The sequence below is a fragment of the Capricornis sumatraensis genome, chromosome 1 (assembly GCF_032405125.1).
Source record: "Capricornis sumatraensis isolate serow.1 chromosome 1, serow.2, whole genome shotgun sequence".
Lineage (NCBI taxonomy): Eukaryota > Metazoa > Chordata > Mammalia > Artiodactyla > Bovidae > Capricornis > Capricornis sumatraensis.
Window position 1 is genome coordinate 172,972,112 of NC_091069.1, and position 22,578 is coordinate 172,994,689.

General features: G+C 40.8%; 1 protein-coding gene across 1 annotated transcript in view; it reads left to right on the plus strand.

The window, feature by feature from the left end:
- CD86 (CD86 molecule) overlaps nt 1-17,325 on the plus strand; it is a 39,669-nt gene extending 22,344 nt beyond the window's left edge. The window contains exons 2-6 of the mRNA XM_068968479.1: nt 1,657-2,013; nt 3,798-4,103; nt 7,040-7,186; nt 14,942-14,987; nt 17,211-17,325. Coding sequence (XP_068824580.1) covers nt 1,657-2,013; nt 3,798-4,103; nt 7,040-7,186; nt 14,942-14,987; nt 17,211-17,307 — 953 coding nt within the window. The 3' untranslated portion in view covers nt 17,308-17,325. The remainder of the gene's footprint in view (nt 1-1,656; nt 2,014-3,797; nt 4,104-7,039; nt 7,187-14,941; nt 14,988-17,210) is intronic.
- Nucleotides 17,326-22,578: the final 5,253 nt, after the last annotated feature.

The following is a 22,578-nucleotide window of genomic DNA, read 5'->3' on the forward strand; positions in this document are numbered from 1 at the left end:
TATCCCAGGAGTGCCTGGTAAGGTTACTGAACACAGAAAGTCTTCTTTAAGTCCCCATTTCACTGTTCCAATACCCAGGTAGATTTTCCCACCTCTCTCTAATATGGGAATGCATGCCGTACAGAGACTGTACTTTATAATTTCAAGGGCTTCCCAGTCTTCTAGTGAGTATAATGCAACAAGCAGTGATTCAAACTTCTTCTGACTCTCACTGATGCCTGGAGTCCCTTCCCATAGAGTTCAAGACCACCCCCAACCCCTTCCTTGCTTATCCATTCTCACTGGGCTACTCTGCACACACTTCAGTTTTGTCAAGTGCATATCACTAATATTTCTCCTTTAGAAAGAAAAGCCCATTTCCCTTAAGAAGAGAAACCCACTGGTCATTCCAATTTAAGTTCTCCTACCACCACCCAAGAATACCTCAAGTAACATCTCTCATCTCCCTCACCAACCTACCTCTCCTTTCCTCCTTAATGTCAGCATCCCTTTACTGAAGTCTGGAATGATGAAGCTTAATCAGAACCATCCTAATTCCCTTCCCAAAGTGGCACCTAACTTCATGTTAACTAAGATACAGCATTTCACCACCTAACCCTGTACTTCTCACTCACCACAACTTAATTTCTTGGCAAGTTTCAAGTAATTCTGTGATCCAGAATAAATTCTACAAAAACCCTATAATCCATTGCATTTAAGGAGTGATGTGGCCCGAATATAAACCCCAATATGCCCTCAGGAATGAAAGCCTTTCTCTGAACTCTCCCAGCACATTCTCTAGGGTTTGAAAAAGTTTCCAAAAGCAAATGCATGCATGCTGAGGAGAGCAAGTTTGTGGTACCTGGGGATTCCCCAATACTCCAAAAGTACATCCTCACCTTCCCAGTTATGATTCATTTCCAGCATTTCATTCATGTACCTAAAATGGTCTTTGACCACCACATCCCAAAACAACCATCATATTTGCCCAGTTCTCTTTCTGATCTCTGAAAGAGCTTAGAGAGGTTAAAGAATAGAGGCCTTGGCTGACAATTTGTGTCATTTCCAAACTGTTTTTTCTCCTTGAAAGAGCTGGCTGTGGGAGAAGCAGTCATGAGGGAAGCTCTATAAAGGGAACTATTTGAATTTTAAAGATGTTATTCACTGTGATCCCCAGCTACAAGGCATAATGAAAGGAAGGATATCACATTTGTTACCATGGAATAAGAAAGGGAGGGGGAAACTTTCAGTCATGGTGAAGAAGTATTGGAGCCTATTCTTTCCACAGCTACAGTGGAAAGAATTAATATTCAGATTACAAGAAGGTAACCAATGGGTGAATGAGTTATATAATTCTGCTGGTTTTCCTGTTCTGGCATTTAAATTCACAGAATCACAGTACTGGAAGAAACCTTAGAATGTTTAGTCCACTCATTCATTAAACAGATAAGAAAACTGCATAGGAATTGCAGTTTGCATAAAGCTAACCAGTTAGCAGTAAAATGAGGACAAAAACCCCTTCCTTCCTTTCTCCACATACCAGTGGGTATGCACTGTTCCAGAGTTTAATATCTACTTCTTCAAGACCATTACTGAGAAGATAGCAACTGGGTATTGTATAAAGAGAAATGGAGTTTCTGGGATTTTTATTTTTCCCTCTTGTTTCTCCTTCCCCAGTTTCCACTGTTCCTTTTTCAGGTGCTGCTTCCTTGAAAAGTCATGCCTTCTTCAACGAGACTGGAGAACTGCCATGCCACTTTCCAAACACCCAAAACCTCAGCCTGGACGAACTGGTGATATTTTGGCAGGATCAGAATAAGTTGGTTCTCTATGAGCTATTCAAAGGCCAAGAGAAGCCCAATAACGTTCATCCCAAGTATATAGGCCGCACAAGCTTTGACCAGGACAGTTGGACCTTGAGACTCCACAACGTTCAAATCAAAGACACAGGCTCGTATCAATGTTTCATCCATCATAGAAGGTCCCAAGGACTGGTTTCCATCCACCAGATGAGTTCTGACCTGATAGTGCTGGGTATGTAATCAATGGTGTGTTCAGATCCCAGGCCTTCTCAGATGAGACTGCAATAGGCGGGGAAGGGGGTACCTCGAGAGAGAGGCAGAGGACAGCCTGTTCTGGGAAGCCCACCTGAGGGGAATGCAGGGCTTGGGAGTAGGAAACTAAAGATCCTTCGTACTTTTTATGGTTTACTTCTGAAGGATCTGTAAGAATCTGCTTTGGGGACCAGCTAGAGCTAACTAAGCCAAGGAAATGCAGCTAAGTGAAAACCATGGGTGATTTGGACATTATTAAGTTTATATGAACCATATAGGTCTCTAATCTCTTTTACATTCATTTTTTCTTTTAGCCCAAGATTTCTCACCCACTAAATCTTTGCCTGGAACTCTTTGCAAGGGTGACAGCTGGCTAATTGGGGATTTCCCTTCAGTCTCCTGGAGGTTGCTTACAACTTGCTTGTTGCCTAATCATGAGCCCAGAAGACAGGAGGGAAATAACCCAAGGCACACAATCCAAAAGCTGACAAACCAGCTCCCCTATTTTTCCAGGCCTTGAAGAAGCCTAAATGTCACTACAGAATTTTTAAAATTAAAATACAGTAAAATTAATCATTTTTATCTTGGCGTACAGTTCTATTAATTTGAACTTAGGTACAGATATGTGTAACCAGCAATACAAAGAAAGTGAAAGTGTTAGTCGTTCAGTCGTGTTCGACTCTTTGTGACCCCTTGGACTCTTCTGTCCACGGGATTCTCTGGACAAGAATACTGGAGTGGGTTGCCATTTCCTTCTCCGGGGGATCTCCTGACCCAGGGATCTAATCTGGGTCTCCTGCATTACGGGCAGATTCTTTATCATCTGAGCCACCAGAGGTCAGTAACCAGCAATATAAACAGGATACAAATCATTTTCAGCACCCTAAAAAAAAATGTCCCCGTGCTACGCTCTTCTAATCGTATGCTCTCTATACCCATAACCCCTGTTTTGCATCCTATGGACTTATCTTTTGTGACTACCACATAAATGAAGTCATACAGTATGTAATCTTTTAAGACCAGCTTCTTTTATTTAACATAATGCCTTTGAGAGTCATCCAAGTTGTCACATGTATCAAAAGTCTGTTCCTTGTTACTGTGAATAGTAACATTTTTGTTTATCCATTCAACCCATAGAAAGACATTGGGTTGTTTTCATTTGGGGGCTATTGTGAATAGAACGGCTATAAACATTCATGTACAAGTTTTTGTGTAATTCTCTATCTGGATAGATACCCAGGTGCAGAATTACTAGATCCAGAATAACTATTGTTAATGAGGTTTAAAGTAGGCAACACCTTGGCAATCTACCTTCTATTGCCACATCACATACAGCAGAATGCTTAAGTAGTAGGTTGATAGAGCAAAACTTGTAAAGATAGCACGCAAATCACTGAAATTGTAGAAACAATACACTCAACTATGAGTTAGTATGTAGAACCTGCACAGTACCTAGTGATTAGAGAAGAAGAGTAAGGGATTTGGCTGGCAGAAGGGGCTAGCCCTCCTGTGGCTCAGAGAGCACCTCCTTGACTGGGGTAAGCAGGAAGCATGGTGGCCCCGAACTCCATTTCTGAAAATAAATGTGGCATCATTACGTGGCTCTCACCATGTGCCAAGGCCCACAATTTACACACCCTAAGGCTGCCAAGCGTACTCCCAAGGAGTTCCCAGGATACCTAGTTATCTGCTATTCCATTCCAGATACATCAAATTTAAACTGATTTCTTTCTTTCTTTTTTTGTATCTCTATTCTGCTTTCAGCTAACTTCAGTCAACCAGAAATAAGACTAATTGCTAACCAAACCGAAAAGTCTAACATCATCAATTTGACCTGCTCATCTACACAAGGTTACCCAGAACCTCAGAAGATGTATGTGAGGCTAAACACTAAAAATTCAACTAGCAACTATGATGCTGTCATGAAGAAATCTCAAAATAATATCACAGAACTGTACAATGTTTCTATCAGCATGTCTTTTCCCATCCCACCTGAAACAAATGTGACAATCTTCTGTGTCCTGCAACTTGAGCCAACGAAGATAATTTTATCCCCACCTTACAATATAGGTAAGCTTGCTTCCCCAGACTGTTCTGTTTATCAGGTATAATACACAGATGGGTAAGGCAGATCATCCAATGTCCCCTGCTTGCCAGGAAGCCTCCAACTGGGCCATTTTAGGATACTGTAAGGAAGGACCTAGATAGACAGCTCCTGTTTCATCTGACTGTTAAAAGGTCCAGGAGGCTATGCACTTGAGGCTATGATGCACTTGAGGACGCAAATTCTTAGCCCTGACACCGGCCTGGTGTTTTGGGCTGCCTTTTGATAGAAGACTTTGAAGTTTAGGTCAGAAAATGCAGCATTTCTCCAGGCTAGAATTCTCTCATTCATTAAAACACACACATGTGCATACATACATGTTATGAATACAGGACCATTCTAGACATTGTTGGTGGCAGAGGAGAAAACCAAAAAGTATAAAACATACTCTCTGCTCTCAGGGACCTTCTCATAGAACCAGAACCCCATGATATACACACATGGCAAACTGGATTTAAAAAGACTGAATTGAAATCCAAATTATATCCTATAGAAATACAACTAAATCTAAAAACAAGAGTGACTGACAATAAGATTTACAGGCATTCAGAGATAGGCAAGTTCCTTGAGGGTCATTGAAGGCTTCCTAAAGGAAATGGGATATTATATTACCATAACAGAAACAACTGGGCTGAATAAGTGTGGTAAAGAGATGACAGGTACTTGTGGTGGCTTCCAAAAATTCTGAAACAGCATCCAGACTTGGGTGGTTAGAAGGCCACAATCAATTAGTAGTACCTGCCGTGGGCACAGGTAATGGTGGCCATCAGTACACATGTGTCAAGGAAACACTCAGAAGCAGAAATGCTTGTGGCATGTTGATGGTGTAGTATGGGACCAGTCCCACTGGAGGAAAGGGCTGAAACTCAGCCGTGCCCACTAATAGGAGCCTGCTATCTTAAATTCCTGGCTTTGCCCTGGAATACGGCCCCATTTGAGGCTCCACTTCTGAGGAGTGGTAACTGAAAAATTCTTCTGAAATAAAGGCAGTCTGCACCCACACTGCCTTCAACACTGCTTATTCCAATCCCAACCCCTCCCCCCACCCATCTGCCTTCTGCTTGCCCTGGCCCCCTCCTCCAGCTCTGGCCCCTTGGTTTGCCCCCTCCTAAGCATCCCCCCGGTTTCTTGCTCCATCCTCTGGCTTTGACAGCTCCCCTCTCCTGGTGTCTCATTGTTTAAATATAACTTGGCCTCAAGATGCATTCTATTTTTAGATATATATTTAATTTGGGTGGCGCTTGGTCTTTGTCGATGCACACGGGGGCTACTCTTCCTTGCAATGCAGGGGCTCTGGGCACATAGGCTTCAGCTGTGGCATGCGGCCCCTAGAGTGGGGACTCAGTAGTTATGGCACATGGGCTTAGTTGCTCCAAGGCATGTGGAATCTTCCTGGACCAGGAATCAAACCCATGTTCCTTGCATTGGCAGGCGGATTCTTAACCACTGTACCCCCTGGAGCCCACCCCTACCAGCCAGCTTAGCTGTACCAGTAGGCCAGTCCTCTCTCTTGATGCTGATTTCCTTCTGATCACCTCTGACTCTTAACTGTTAAGTAAATGGCATGGTCACCCTGCCTGTCCTGGTTCCTTCTACTGTAGCCTCTTTTGGGCTGATAGAAGCCTCTCCCACACTGTCCTGAGATTTAGCAGCTTCTTGGAGCTGCCACCAATCACCAAAGATGAAACACCCTGTGGCTCTCTGCCATGACTCCCACAGGTACAGGGTCCTTCTACCACTACAGCCTCATCATGGCTCACCTTTCTGCTGCTTCTCAACCGCTACCAAAACGTTCCTCACTGCCACCATCTTCAGAAATGTTTCAGCTCCAGCTGCCTCAGGAAGATGGGGCTTGCCTCTCTGGGTCCCTATTCTCTGGCTAGATCAGAGATAGGTTAGGCCCACAACAGGGAACATTTTTGGGGTATCCAAAGGTGGCAGCCTCCATGACAACAAGTGTTACCCTCCATTACTGGGATGCCAGACAGGCTCAAGTGAGGTTAAACTGGGACAGACTCAAAAAGTATTGAATGTGACCTGCAGTGCCAACAACTCCTTTTCTTTAGGTCCTAGGAACACGATATAGGTCCACAAACTGCCCCTAAGCTAATGGGAGGTCAACTGGTCCTAGTCTTCTATTATTTGAGATTAACTACCAGACCTGTTCTCATAAATGTCTATAAAATGGGCCACTAAGCTCTATTTCTCCTTCCCAAAGTCTATTTTACAAACTTCTTGGAACTTTAGGCATCCATGAGCAAGGAAGTAAGTCCTGATTTCTCAGGAGCTGATTCTGACCCTGATTCCTCAGGGCATTAAGAAATATCAAAGGTTTACCAGTAGGTGGGACATGTTGAAAGCCATGCTGAGAAAGTCCACTGTGACATCAGGGGGAAAAACAAATAAACGTGGAGACTGGAGGTCTGTGAGGAGGCTGTTATGTTTGTCGGGGTGAGAAGTGTCTGGAGCCTGATACTCAGATGATATTGGACAGAGGACTTATTCTAAGGGAAAATTCAGGACCATGGAGGGGGTTGAGGAAGCAGGATGCTGCCCAGCTGACTGTATCTTCAGAGCCTCCGTGCACATACATTGCCCAGATTCCACAACCAAGGGCCAAGTTGACCCTCTTCTAGATCAGAGTCATTGTCATCCCAGCCTCTGGGAAGGGAAGGCAAGACAGCTAGTCCAGGCAAGGGATCAGAGTCACTGGCTTGGTTCTCAGTCAGCTGCTGAGGCCCTGAGACTAGGATTCTCTCTCACCCGAGTCATGTGAGTTTCAGGCTCGTCTGGCAGTAGAGCCCTGAGGAGATGCTGGCATGTAAAGAAAGAGAAGAGCAGTAATTATAAAACTTTCATAATCAACCTTCCTGGCTGATTGCAAACTTGGGTTCATTTTTAGATGCAAAGTCACCTGTGCCAAGCCCCCCTGTCCCAGACCACATCCTCTGGATTGCGGCTCTACTTGTAGTGTTCATTGTGTGTGGGACGGTGTTTGTAATACTAAGGAAAAGGAAGACGAAGCAGCCTGGCCCCTCTAATGAATGTGGTGAGTCAGTGCTTGTCCTCTCTGCAGATTGCCACTTTGCAGCTGTTTCCCGATCAGCTGCCTTCTGGAGCTCCCTGGCTGAGCCCAGGCTGGCAAAGGGTCAGCAAGTGTTTGGAGGAAAAGATTCTCCCAGGGTCTGGAGCCCATATAGATGGGAGTAAGAGCTGGTAAGGTGGCTCTGGGTTTCCAGGAAAGGCAACGTTTCTAATCTAAGGTTTACAAATGTACTCCTCATTTCCAGACAAAGCTAATTATTCCTTGGTTTACCTACTTCATGAGGTCACTGTGAGAATTCAACAAAGTAAAAGGGTGAAAACACTCCTAAACATTCATGATTATGGACCTGATGGTGTTCAAGCAAGGATGTTTGGTGGGAGAAGGAAAGGATTAGATGATCATAAGATTTTCCTTCTCATCTATTAGAAGTCTTGGTTTCCTGAGAAGTAAGTTAGATGAATTATGCCCTGCTGATTTTAAAATATAATATTAATTCTTAATGATTACCAAGTACGATATATCCATTACCACATACACTGAACATAAAAATTGCCTAAAATTCCACTAATAAGAAAAAAATGATTATGCAGACATTTTAGTGTGTATCTTCCAGATTTTTCTGTATATTAATCTGTTATTTTTCCACAAATGGAATAGTATTATGAAGACTGTTTTTCACAGTTTGGATAATGTAACATACTGTTTTCAAACTGCTTTATACTAAATGTATGAAGAAAATTTTTAGTGCCACTAAGTATTATTCTATAGCATCATTCAAAATGGCTCCAACATACTCCATTATGTGGATACACCTTAATTGATTTAACTGAGTCCTTTCTGTTGGACATTTGGGTTGCTCCTATAGGTTTTCTATTGTAAACAGCACTGCATTGAGTAGCCTCCTCATTGATTTCTGTTGTAAAAATGTCCTATGTTTAATGTGGGCAAAGTGGTCCCTGCCTTTATAAGAATTCCATGCCTGTTTGTGATTAGGGCTGGTTTGGATGATGTTGTAAGATAAAGTTGGACTTTATCTCACTAACTGCCTCCAATAAAAGTTTGGTTGTGCTAATAATTAAGGTAAAACCTCCTCACTCATTTATGGTAAAAAGCACAAGATAAGTAATGCTTCTGGTCAGCATCTTAAGATTGCAGGTACAGATTTTAAGAAAATGAAGAGATGACATTAGTAGTCATTCATTTCATCCTGTTGTATTCCAAAAACAGTAAATTTGGAAGTGATAATCCAATTTCAATACATTGACACAAAGCATATGGCAGAGCCATTCAAACTGCCAAAGCACAGAGCGTACTGAGAGATTTCTGTGATATAAAAGTGTAAAATTCACAGCACAGGGTCAGATTACAGATGTATCATGTTTGCCCAGGCTTTGACTTTTCAAAGCGAGAGTTTTTAACTTCTATTTCTCTCTCAATCTCATTGCCATTTAGATTTAGGTAAATGTGCAGATGCAACCTTCTGCTTGGAAATAAGCTGTTTCCTAAATTTGCTTTGGCAATGGAATGATTAGCTTATGCAGGCTTCCCAGGTGGCTCAGTTGTAAAAATCCACCTGCCAGTGCAGAAGATGCAGGAGACATGAGTTCGATCCCTGGGTCGGGAAGGTTTCCTGCCAGAGGAAATGTCCGAGAAAAGTCCCACAGACAGAGGAGCCTGGCCAGCTACAGTCCATAGGATCACAGAGAGTTGGTCATGATTTAGTGACTGAGAACCCACGCACAATCAGCTTACAAATGAAACAAAGCAAAGGGAGGAGGAAAGGCAAGTAAAAATGTTTCTTCACCTAATAAGCAGTCAGAAAAATTCAGGAGACTAGATAAAGAAGTTAAAGGGGACGTGTCTGTACATATGAGAGTGTTGGGAGGATGTTCAAGAAGCTATCTGTTGCATTTGAGGTGGTCAGATTGAGATATGAGTGTTAAAGGGCAGAAAACCACAAGAGAGAGCATAGTACGTACACAAGCCTCTCAAGAATATGACAGAGAATACTGGTAGGAAACATCGTTTGGTCAGATAGTCACATGTGCCAGCAAATTTGGTCAAAGAGAAGAGCCTTGATATCACTGGAGAACGGAGAGGTACTAAGGAACCGGGCCACATAGATATGAGATGTCTGTAAAAGCCGGTTCTATAACTTTAGCAATGTCTGCACTTGCTTGTGGATACCCTTGGCGTTGGCTGTATGATAGGCAGAATAATGCCACCAACAAGATATCCATCTCATATACCCCAGAACCTATAATAAGTTATCTTACATGGAAAAAGAGATTTTTCATATATGATTAGTATACTGACTTCAAAATGATGGGATTATCCTGGCTTATCCAGGTAGACCCAATCTAATCATGTGAATCAGAGAAACTTTTCCATCTGGATTAGAAAGATAAAATGGAAGGAGAGAGCCAAAGCTTGCGACAAGCTCAACCCACAATTGCTGCTCTTGAAGACAGAGGAAGGGGCCCTGAGCCAAGAAATGTGGATGGCCTCTAGAAACTGGAAATGGTCCTCAGCTGGCCGTGAAAGCAAGCAAGGAAATGGGAATCTCAGTCACAAGGGACAAGATTCTGCCAATAAGTATGGAAACAGTCATGACCTATCCACAGAGAAACAAGCTTACTGATGAGTAGAAATTTCTCCAACAATGCAGCTTCCTCCTAATCCAATATTCCTTTGCTCAGAGTACACAGCTCTCCAACTAACTAACTTGGTGTCAAAAGTCCTTTCCAGTGTTTGTTTGGTAATTCCAGTTTTTCTCTTCCTTGGCCATACATATTTACCCTTTTTAGGTTGTTAAATGAATAAGAGGGAAAGACCATGGTTGTTCTAGCTGGTTTCTTATCCCTCTTCTCTATTTTGGTTTTGTCAAATAGGGCAGTGAAGGCATGAGAAATTGCAACCTTAAATTACTGTCTTTTCCCAATCAGAAGTTACCCTGTCAGCTTACCTATTGGGGAGAAAGACTAAAATAGCTCCTTCTAAAGTTTTACTTCCTCATTTGTGTCTTGTGTGACTAAAATTTGTATTATAATAGTGCTTAGCAACCTCCAGTTTTTATAACTTGCCCCCCTTTACCAAATCTGGGACAGTCTCAGCTCTTTCAAGAATGATTTCTTAAAGGACAAATATATTTTCCAAAATAAATCATTTTAAACCACCATTTAAACAGAAACTTTCACAGAACTTAAAAAATGAAACCAGGAGAACTCATCCTATCTATCCTTCAAAATGCTAAATTTGTAATCAAATCCAAAAGTTTAGAATCCGTCTTCTTATTGCTGCTTTCATTTTAAAACAAGACTTTTTAAAAATGGTGGTGATTTTGTCATGAGTATGAAAGGATAATATAATTATTTGTGTTAGTGTACAGATATCCTGAAGTACTATATTCAGCTATAAACACTGTTATTTTTAAGAGAACTTTGACAAAAATAGAACCTAACTAGATTTATAAAGTATCTGGAAGATCAGTCAAATAAGAAATAACTGAAATAACTGTGAATGGTCAGCCAGGACAAAAAGCCTTGAGGAGTACACAGGTGCTGCCTTTAAATATCAAAAAACTGCCATAGGGTACAAGATCATACTTAACTGAGGCTCTAAAGGACATCTTAATGACAAAGGTGATAAGAAGGTAGAAGGAAATAGCTTCTTTTTCTTAAAATAAAGAGCTCTTTTAAAATTATATAGAAGACACAGACTTCTCTTTCCTCCCATGAAGGATTAACTGCTACAGAAATTGCCCTCCTGCAGTAAACAACTAGAATCAGACAAAACGTATGTGACAACTGTTTTCAGACATTGGACAACAGGCTACAGAAAACTGTATTCCCTAAGAGAAGGGAAAAGATGAGGTGAGCCCTGTGATTGTCCACAACTTACTGGCTGGAGTCAGTTTCTAGGCTGCTCTGAAGGCAGGGGGAGCCCTAATACCAAGCAAAACTAGAAAAAGACATGACAAGACTAGAAAACCACACATGGCCCTTGTGAACATAGATGCCAAAACGCTCAACAAAATTAGCACATGTAATTTAGCAATGCATGAAAATATTAGACAACATGATTAAGTGGGATTTATTCTAATAATATAAGGTAAGTTCAACATCCAAATAACAAGCAATAAAATTCAACATATTGAAAAACTACAAAGAGAAATCATGGGATACCTACCAAATATGTATCAATAGATACAGAAAAAGCATTTGGGAAAATTAATACACATTCATAATTTTTAAAAAGAAAGATAAACTCCCGTAAAAGTAGGAATGCTCTTGAATTGAAATTAAAGGACATCTACCAAAATCTTTTGTTAGCATTATATTTAATGATAAAAGACTGCTTTCACCTAAGATTAGGAATAAGGCAAGTGTGTCACTCTCCCTGCTTTTGTTCAACATTGTGCTGAAGTCCTAGCCATGCTACAACTCTAGAAAAAGAAGTAAAAGGCATACACATTGCAAAGAAAGAGGTAAAACGGGCTTTTTTTTGGCAGGTAAGATGAGTATGTTTATAGAAAAGCCGAATCCATTAAAAGCTATTAGAACTGATTGAGTGTAGCTAAATCACAGGATACAAGGTCAATACACGAAACCAATTGTTTTTCTATATACTAACAACAAACAATTGTACATTGAAATTTTTAATACCAATTAAGGTAGTATCAAATAATATTAAAGGCTTTGGAATAAATTTTTTTAAAAAAAGTAGTAGATACCTATATATATAGAGATAGATAGATAGATAGATAGATATGCTGCTGCTAAGTCGCTTCAGTCGTGTCTGACTCTGTGCGACCCCATAGACGGCAGCCCACCAGGCTCCCCCGTCCCTGGGACTCTCCAGGCAAGAACGCTGGAGTGGGTTGCCCTTTCCTTCTCCAATGCATGAAAGTGAAAAGTGAAAGTGAAGTCCCTCAGTCGTGCCTGACTCTAGCGACCCCATGGACTGCAGCCCACCAGGCTTCTCCGTCCATGGGATTTTCCAGGCAAAAGTACTGGAGTGGGGTGCCATTGCCTTCTCCATATATATATATATATATATAGTGAAAACTAAAAAACATTACTGCTGACAGAAATTAAAGTAGATCTAAATAAATGGAGAATTATGCAATGTTCATGGTTTACAAGACTAGCTCTTAAGATACCAATTCTCTCAAATTGGTATTTGGTTTCAATGCAGTATCAAAATCCTGGCAGGCTCTTTTGTAGAAATTAAAAAGCTTATTCTAAAAGTTATATGGAAATGCAAAGGATCTACAATTGCCAAAATAATTATGAAACATGAGAACAAAGCTGGAAGACTTATACTACCTAATTTCAAGATTTATTTTACACCTATAGGAGTCAAGATGGTGTGACATTAATGAAAGGACAGGCAAATCAACCAATGGAACAAAATAGAAATTCAAAAAATAAACTCACATGATTTTGTCAACTGATTTTGACAAAAGCGCCAAGTTAATTCCATGCTGCAAGGATAGTTTTTTCAACAATGGTATTGGGTCAGTTAGGTATCCACATGGTAAACTGCGAACCTGGACACCCAAAAAATATCTCGAAGTGGATCATAAACCTAAAATAAGAGCCACAATTAAAAGACTTTTGAAAGAAAACATAGAAGAAGAATTATATGAGCTTAGGTTAGGCAAATCTTAGGACACAGTAAGCACAAACTGTATTATAAAAAGATAAGATTGATAAACTGAACTTCATCAAAATTAAAAATTTCACCCTTTGACTTTATTAAGAAAATGAAAAGTCAAGTCACAGACTATGACAAAATGCTTGCAAAACATACATATAATAAAGAACTTATAGTTGGAATATATAATTGTGTGATACTATTCAATAAGATAATTCATATAACTAAAGTCACAAAGCAAAAGATTTGAATAAATACTTCACATAAAAAGATATACAAGTGGCCAATAAGCAACAGTCACACAGTCATAATGTCATTAGTCACTGAGGAAACACAAATTCAAACCATAATGAGCTACCACCATATACCCACTATCATGGCTAAAATTAAAAAGACTGATAAATATCAGGTGTTGGAGAAGATATGAAGCAAATGAAATTCTCATGTTCTTCTATACAACCCAGCAATCCTAGGTAGTTATCTATGAGAAATAAAGACATATGTCTACACAGACACACAGACACACAGACACACAGACACACACACACACACACACACACACGTGTCCATAGTAGCTTTTTTCATAATACTGAAAAACTAGCATCCTGAATTTTTACAGTTGGTGAATGGATAAACAAATGGTAGCATATACATACAAGGAAATATCTCTGAGCTATAGAAAGGAATGTTACTACTGGTAAGATGAAACAGCATGAATAAATTTCAAAAGTATTATGCTATGTGAAAGATACTTGGCACGAAAAGACTATACATTATATGATTGTACTTATATGAAATCCTAGAATAAAGCAAAACTATTGTGGCATTAAGCAGATCAGTGGTTGGAGGGGATGGGTGGGAGAAGAAATTGATTGAAAAGGGCTAGAGGGCACTCTTTGGGCTTATATAAATGTTCTATAGTTTGGTTATAGTGGTAGTTACATGACTGCATACATTTGTTAGACTCAGTAAAATCTGTATGGAAAATGATTGGATTTTACTGTGTATTTTATCTCAATAAAGCTGATTATTTTCAAACATATGCACATAAACAGAATCACTAAAGATAAGAAGTGTTCAAAACCATCAGGATTGTTGAAAGGACTGCTGTGATCTCTAAATTCTTCCATGGACCCCTGGGTTAACAACTCCTGCTGTAAGGCTCTCAGTGGGATAATAGCACCATCACAGCTGTCAACCCAGAGAAATTTTCTCCCTAAGTTGCATCAGTAGTAAGGCCATGCCAGTAGTAACTCAGGCTTTGGGAGGTCTAGCTTACTAGAGATTTCCCACTTGATCCTGTCCATGCAATATTGTGTATTATTTAGTAGCACCAGTTGGATAACCCAGTAAGGTGTCAGCATATTCAATATTTCCTTTTCCTCCTCCTTCCAAACCTTACTTTCAGAAAAGGACTGGAAACTTTTTTCCCCATCGTTAAATGTTTGCTAAAACTATATGTGATACACCCCTCAGTAGCATTTTTATTTTAGTAAAGAATAGAGCTATCAGTTCAGTTCAGTCGCTCAGTCGTGTCTGACTCTTTGCGACCCCATGAATCGCAGCACGCCAGGCCTCCCTGTTCATCACCCTCTCCCGGAGTTCACTCAGACTCACGTCCATCGAGTCCGTGATGCCATCCAGCCATCTCATCCTCGGTCGTCCCCTTCTCCTCCTGCCCCCAATCCCTCCCAGCATCAGAGTCTTTTCCAATGAGTCAGCTCTTCTCATGAGGTGGCCAAAGTACTGGAGTTTCAGCTTCAGCATCATTCCTTCCAAAGAAATCCCAGGGTTGATCTCCTTCAGAATGGACTGGTTGGATCTCCTTACAGTCCAAGGGACTCTCAAGAGTCTTCTCCAAAGTAAAACCTATTCCCAATGTTAGAACTTAAGGCATATGAGCAAAAGAAGGCATTTACTTTCGGGATGAGAGAAGCTCCTTCTCAGTCCCCATGAAATTTCATTGAGGAAGCGTCTATTCCACATACATGGCAGCAACAATTTCTCTCTGGGTCCTAGGACTTAGGAGCCTCTTCAAACTTTCCTTCTTTTAGTATCTGTGGGAAATACGTTTTCTGAAGTTGTTTTTGTCTTTTTCAGAAATCATCAAAGTGGAGGGGAAAGAGAGTGAACAGACTGAGAAAAGGTGAGTTCTGACCCTATGACATTGTTGAAAGAGGTACAATCCCCAGAGGGTCTATAATTTAACTAGGCTTGGTATGAGGCATGCTGGGACCTCAGCTTATATGGAGAGGAAAAGGAAAGTGAGACTAGTTTGAACTTAGAGAAAAACATCCTAGCTATAACTGGATGGCAGTGTGCCCTGTGTACAATGCCCAAGGGGCATGGCAAGCTCAGTCGTGCTCAAGGAAAAAAATAATACCAAAAGGGTCTGATGTGATGAGCATAGAATGCATCTTATTCACCATGGCAACCCCAGTACCTAGCACAATGCCTGGACCAGTGGGTGTCCTACATTTGTGGAATGAATAAATACATAAGTGAGAAGTGATAATAGGTACCCTTTAGCCTCAATGTCTTTGCATCTGCTGTGCCCTCTATTTGGAATGTTCTTTGCCACTTCTTCACCTCATTCTTCAGATCTTGGCTTAAGCTGCACTTTCTTAAAAACCCTTCCCAAACTAGATTATGTCATCTTGTTATAGTATCTTATGAATCCCTGTGCTTTTTCTTTATAACACCAGGTTATACTTATATATTGGTATAATTATAAAACTAAACTCTATAAACTTAACCAAATTAAACTCTACAGAGGGCAGGGAATATATCAGTGAAGGTCATCACTGTGCTGCCAGAACCTAGCAGAATGTCTGTCATATAGTAGGTAATCAATAATTTTTTTAAACTGTGAAATTGAAACAGCAAATATACTTGAATCTATAGAAAGCAGCTTTTTAATAATACTAACAGTTCTCAGTAGTTGTAATTTTCATGGTGAATATTCATTGAAAGATGATGGGATTTATTTATAGAATTTACAATCTAATGGTTTGATGAGTATATAGCATGTTGAAAGTTTTGTGGAAAAATAAACATTGTTCATCAGAGTTTTAGTCTCTCTTACGTTTGCTTTCAGCTGAGCAACAATTTTAAGTTTGTTTGATTTGTATTTATTTTTCACTTATTTAGCTTTCTTTCTAGATACTTAACCTAATCAAATCCATATAAGAATAGCACTTAAGTAACCCTAAATATGGCACAGGGAGAAATGTGTACATCCTTTTCTTTACATTATCTTTTGTTCACATATGACGGGGGAGCCTGGTGGGCTGCTGTCTATGGGGTCGCACAGAGTCGGACACGACTGAAGCGACTTAGCAGCAGAGGGCTATGGAATGCAGAATTTGGTGAGGTGCTTTTTTTTCTTTTTTAAGGGGTTCAAGTTTTCAGGGTTTTTTTAATGCAATCTTTTTAAACTAAAAAAAAAAAGTTAGTTTTTTTTCATTTAAATAAACCATTTCTCCCACCTCCCTACCCCAACCCCACCTCTAGCAACCATCAGTCTGTTCTCTGTATCTGAGAGCCTGATTTTTTAATTATTTTTTTAATTTTTAAATTCCAACATGTAAGTGAAATAATACAGTATTTGTCTTTCTCTGTTTGATTTATTTCACTTAGCATGATACCCTCAAGGGCCATCCATGTTTGTCACAAATAGCAAGATTTCATTCCTTTTTTGTGGCTGAGTAGTCTACTCTGTATGTGTGTGTGTGTGTGTGACAATTTCTTTATCCATCATCAGTGAACACTTAGGTTGTTTCCATATCTTGGTTATTAAAATAGATATTTGTTGAAAGAATGGATGGATGCATGAAAGAATACACAAAGATTCCTGGCAATCCACCTTTTCACAAAATGAGGCAGTCAGATTGTACCTCCATCCACCATGAGAAACTGGGCTCTCAAGAATATTGAGGCACTAGTCACACAGTCATAAGGTTAAAGCAACCCTAAGTCAAAAAGAGACACAGTCATGACGCCAGGGTACGTTGCTTCCGGTGTGCCCTGCACTCACCAGGGCACTACTACTACCAGCTACTGTGGGTCTCGGAATCCTGGATGGAGCCCAGGTGCTGTGCTGCCTTGTCAAAGCCAGTTCAGAAAAGGTCTGGAAGAGCCTACAGAGGGAAGGCACCAGGGAATCAGCGAAGGGCAGTGGCAGGCCCAGACAAAAATCAGATAGAGTAAACAGGAAGCATGGATGGCATACCTCTTCAACAGTTTGTTTCTCCTCATTGCTGTTGCAATGCCATTGCTCATTCCTATGTCCTGTTCCACCGCTGAAAGCTAGAAAAACAAAGAGGCTCCACTGTGAAATCTCCCCGAATTCTTTTCTCTATTTTTCCAGGGTAGAACTCCAAGAACCTGAAAGATCTGATGAAGTCCAGTGTGATGTCAACACTTCAAAGACAACCTCAGACAACAAAAGTGCTACAGATTTTTAATTAAAGAGTAAATGCCATATAACTGTTTTTATATGCTTTCCTTTTCAAGTTTTGACTGACCTTTTCTTGTCTCTCTAAACCTTCCCAGAAGGCAAGAAAATATTACTATTAATACTAGCGGGGGCTTCAGAATTCCCTCCAAGTAAAATAGCCTCCTACCATGCCAGCTCTGCTCTCGGTACCAGGAGTAGATTTCAACTGTTTCTTTTCATTTCAGAACACACTTAAGGGTCAAGCCCATCTAACTGATTCCTGGCTCAGGAATCATGTGTGAGATTAACAACTCTTGTTCCAGATTTGGTCTCTTTTCTTAATTTTATAAATTAGGTTTTACGTAGAACTCCCAATTCCTGGAATTGTGGCTTTTATCTACTCTGAATCTCAGATACTAACCCTCATTCCATCTTGTATACCTGTGACTGAACAACTACCTTTTCAGTCTGGGTAGGAGTTATGTATTTTATGGGCTTATAATGTTTTGAAGTATAGAGAAATATGTACTATAATAATGTAATTACTGAGGAAAGTCCACACTCTGCTAAAGAGTTCTGGTCCCTCTGTGAGGGTCAGTAAGGAAAGTGATGGTCCAGTGTGCTGACAACAAAGAGCAGACCAACTCAAAATCTGGGAAATTAGTGAGACAGAGAAGGAACCAGTTCTGTAGCCATTACCATCAGGGCTGATGCTAATATTAAGGAGGATCCACCTGCCCAAGAAGCTACTGCTGAGCCTTAGCAAAGACTGTGGGATAAAGCAGAAGAATGCTGTGGATAATAAACTCTGCTTCTTGGGGAAAAAAAATGAGACAGTGGCCTGGGGCCACTGTGAGAGAGCCAGTAGAGATCACAATACTCAGAACAGGAAAAAAAATGAAAGCTTTTGACCAATAGAAGTGCACGTGAATGTTCAGTGTGTGCAGTCCTTCAATAAGCCCTGGGAAGAGCAACAGATGGACAGTCTAACCAAATGGACTTCAGGCCGACAGCAGTTTCCCTGGAGGTTGGGAGGGGTTTTGATGATAGCCAGGTTGTTGTAATGTTTCACCTGACTGGAAGCAGAGCTGGGAAGGGAGAGCTATCATCTTAATAATGGGGTGATGGAAGGAGGCCTAGGTCTCTTTCAGTAAATGACTGAGAGTGAAGGAGCTGCAAGAGAATTAAGAGGACCAAGATGCACATTGCCCAGAGGCTGACAAAGCCCATAGGTGTCCTAAGGAGATACCGGTTGTCCCAGAGCAGGGCTCTGGGGACTGTCTAGGGGACTGTCTATGTGTCTGTCAGCTCTCAACAACAGGGAAACTGGGCACAGGAGAGGAATATACTAGCCCAGTAGAAATGAGTTAGGAGACCCTGGCTCTAAGACAGCATCACTAACGGATGGAGAAGCCTCAGTCTAACCCTAAAGAGAACTTTGGGAGGCCCACGCTACAGAAAAGTAGTTCTGATTCTACATTTTGTTGTTGTTGTTCAGTTGCTCAGTGGTGGTGTGTTTATTCTACATGAAGGACCCTGAAGGGTTGTAGACAGCTACGCTAGCCATGCTTGCACCTGTAATAGTCCCAGTTGTGTGCTCTGCCCTGCCCTTACCTTCATTAGGCTCTAAGCATCTTCATTAGACTAACATGAGGTGTGTTTTATTTTAACTTTTTAGTTTATATTGGAAGATAGCTGATTATTTTGTGGTGTTTTCGTGTGTACAGTAGAGTAGTTTAGTTACACATACACATGTATCTGTTCTCAATAAATTTCTATTAAAATGATGTGTGCTCCCTTGCTTCAGTCGTGTCTGACTCTTTGCAACCCTATGGACTGTAGCCCTCTAGACTCCTCTGTCCTTGGGATTCCCCAGGCAAGAATACTGGAATGGGTTGCCATGCCCTCCTCCAGAGAATCTTCCTGACCCAGGGATCGAACCCCTGTCTCAGACATCTCCTGCATTGGCAGGTGTGTTCTTTACCCCCAGCACCACCTGGGAAGCCCATTAAAATGATGTAAAAGTCTAAATTTTGTAGTTCAGCAATACTTATAGTCTGATATCACTCCCTCTATCCTCCTAAGGTATGTCTTTGCTCTTGATAGTGCTAAGATAGCCCAGTCTCCAGTCACCTAACTAAAAGCCCCGACTCACTCCAAACACTTTCCTCTTCCCTTTCCCTTAACCATTGGATAAGTAAGGGTGTCTTACATGATTCTGTGTTTATCTAGGTACTGAGACATAAGGGATGTTTTTTCTCAGGGTAACTGGGAGATCTGAAGTTAAGGAAGGGATACTTGCCTTTCAGTTTGCAATGTTTTATACCATGTAATGTGTGATTGTATGTACATTAACAAAAGCTTAGTGTAAAAATGTATTTCTTGAAAATACTTTGATTATAAAATAAATGCATATAACTGTATTGTATATTTGAAAGTTGCTGAGAGTACATCTTAAAAGTTCTCATCACAAGAAGAAAATTTTGTAACTATGTGTGGTGATGAATGTTAAATTATTGAGGTGATCTCTTAATAAATACCATGTCAAATTGTTATGTTGTATACCTAAAACTAATACAGTGTTATATGACAATTATATTCCAATTAAAAATAAATGCATGGCATATGAGAAGAGCCAGGGAAACTGTGGAAAAAAGAAAGTTGTCCAGGCTGTATGAGGGCATGGATGTGTCTAATTTCTTCACCAGTGAATCTCAGGCACCTAAGATAGTACCTCAAAATTATTTGTATAAGGACTGAACAGAACATTAGCATACCCTCTGGTGAAAACATCTCCTCTTGTATATTAAATTCTCTAGGCCTTCTGTGTTCCAAGTCTGGGAGAAAGAACCCCAAGTAAGGTGAAAAGTGATCATGAGTTGTGATAACATTACTAGCTAATATTACTGGTGTTTATTCTGTACCAGGCACTCTTATAGACCTTTAAACTCACTATCCCATTTAATCCTCACAACAACCCTGTGATGAAGGTACTGGGCTCTTTTGCCCATTTTGCTGATGAGGAAACATAGGCACGGAGAGGTCAAAATGATTTACCCAAGGTCATTAACTTAGTAAGTGACAGAGCTGGGGAAAATTTTGTGACTTGTGGCCCCTTCGGCCCTTTTATCTCCCAGCCTGGTGTTTTCTGGCCAGGGAACAGGCAGCATTTTGGTTGATTGCCAGTTGAGTGTCCGTGCTCCATCTTACACTACACTACTTCAGCCTTCCAAAGGTGGTGCCTCCAGAAGACCCATCACTGAATTTTCCAGGAGCCGTCCCATCATCTCGTAAGTCCAGAATCTGCGGGTAATGAGGCACATTACAGGACAAATGCATGGTCAGAGAAAACAGAAGCTCCTGTTGTGACTCTAATTCCTCCCCCACCATCCCTGTCACTTATTATTCTTTTGCAATCCACCCTCCTCTGCCTTTCTGAAGCCAGTTTCGTCTACTCAGTGTCCTCACATTTGTGAACCCAGACTAGAAAGCAAGGAGTCATCTCTGACCACTGCCCTCTGACCTTTCTCTTGGCACCCACTGCCCACTCCCACCCACCTGCCACATCAGGTCAGCACCAGGCCAGGCAAAGATTCCTCCAGCTTTAGCATCCACCCCCTCTTTTCTCATTCAGGCTCTTATTTCCTCATCCTGAGAACATGACTATCACCAACAAAATAACCCCAGTCTATTGCCTCTTACCCTACATTTTGTCCAAACATCAAAAGGAACAAGGCAATAAGTGGGAAGGTCTCCCTCACATTCTTTTCCTTAGCCACGTGAAGACAGCACTGATCTCCAGCTTATTGTGCATTTTCCACTGATACACTATGTTTATATATGTGTATGTGTCAGTGTTTAGCATGAGTATACATACACATATGTAATAGGTATATACATACATACTTATACTTACAAATAAATACTAAATGAATGACCTTCAGTAAATCATTTTGACATCTCTGTGCCTATGTTTCCTCATCAGCAAAATGGGCATAATAGTAGGAGGGTTTCACTGGGAAACCATCTTTAGGTCTTTCCTGTTGGGCTGGTAGTTTTCCGATATCTTGCCTGAAAGGTGGAAGTCTCTCTGTCAGAATTTTGGGAGAAAAGTGAGAGAAGAGGAGGATGTGTGCACATGTGACTGTGTGTGCGCTAGTGGTGGGATATCTGCAATCTTTATTCACTCTATGTAAATTTACTTTGTCCATATGTTTTCAGTATGGCAACGCCATTCTCAAATGTGTGAGATGTCTCTTTTTCAGACACCATCTCTAGCTAACAAGACTTCAGATTTCTGAGAGGGCGGGAGAGGAAAGTTGCCCAGTAGTGCAGAGTGGGAAAAGAGAGCTCAGCTTCTCACATAAACTTTACCCAGTCTTCCTTGTTTGGGCCCTCACCTCATCCTCAATTGGTTCCTAGTCTTGCTATTTCCTGAGGCTTTTGATAACCCTAGGGTATAAATTGGGTTGTTTCTTGGTTTCTACACTGACAGGAAAGATTTGTCTATCCTTCCCTGCTAAGGTAGTTACCAGGCATCCATCTATTTTTCAGATTCCAAACTGTTGTCTCCTTTCATATTCTTGGACTTGAAATTAAAAACAGGGACTTCCCTGGTGGTCCAAAGGTTAAGAATCCACCTGCTAATGCAAGGGACATGGGTTTGATCCCTGGTCTGGGAAGATCCCACATGCCACTGGGCAACTAAACCTGTGCTCCACGACTATGGAACCTGTGCTCTAGTGCCCAGAAGCCCCAGCTACTGAGCCTACACTCTAGAGCCAGTGCTCTGCAACAAGAGTAGCCACCACAACGAGAAGCCCGCTCACCACAACTACAGTAGCCCCGGCTCACTACAACTAGAGAAAGCCCATGCACTGCAACAAAGATGCAGTGCACTCAAAACAAATAAATGTCAATTTTTAAAAAGAAATTTAAAATAAATTTTTTCCTTAGCTTTAGCGGAATTTCAGGAGGTAACAGAATTAGATGTGTGTTTTTAATCTACCCTCTTACTTGGAACTCCATTATTCAAACTTTTCAAGGACTTTACCATTGCCTGCCTTTGGCCTAAAATCCAAAGTCATCAACAACATGACTCTAAACTAATTCTTTACCAATTTTAGTTTTCCCCTCTTCTCATATTGGAATATCCATGATGCCGCCATATTTAGCTACTAATAGTTTCCAAAATATAGCTTGTATTATATTGGTTGTTTTCACCTGTGCTATTCTGTGTCTCTGGAATATTTTTCCACATCTCCCTCTGCTTATTAGACTCTTGGTCTAACAAGAGCTC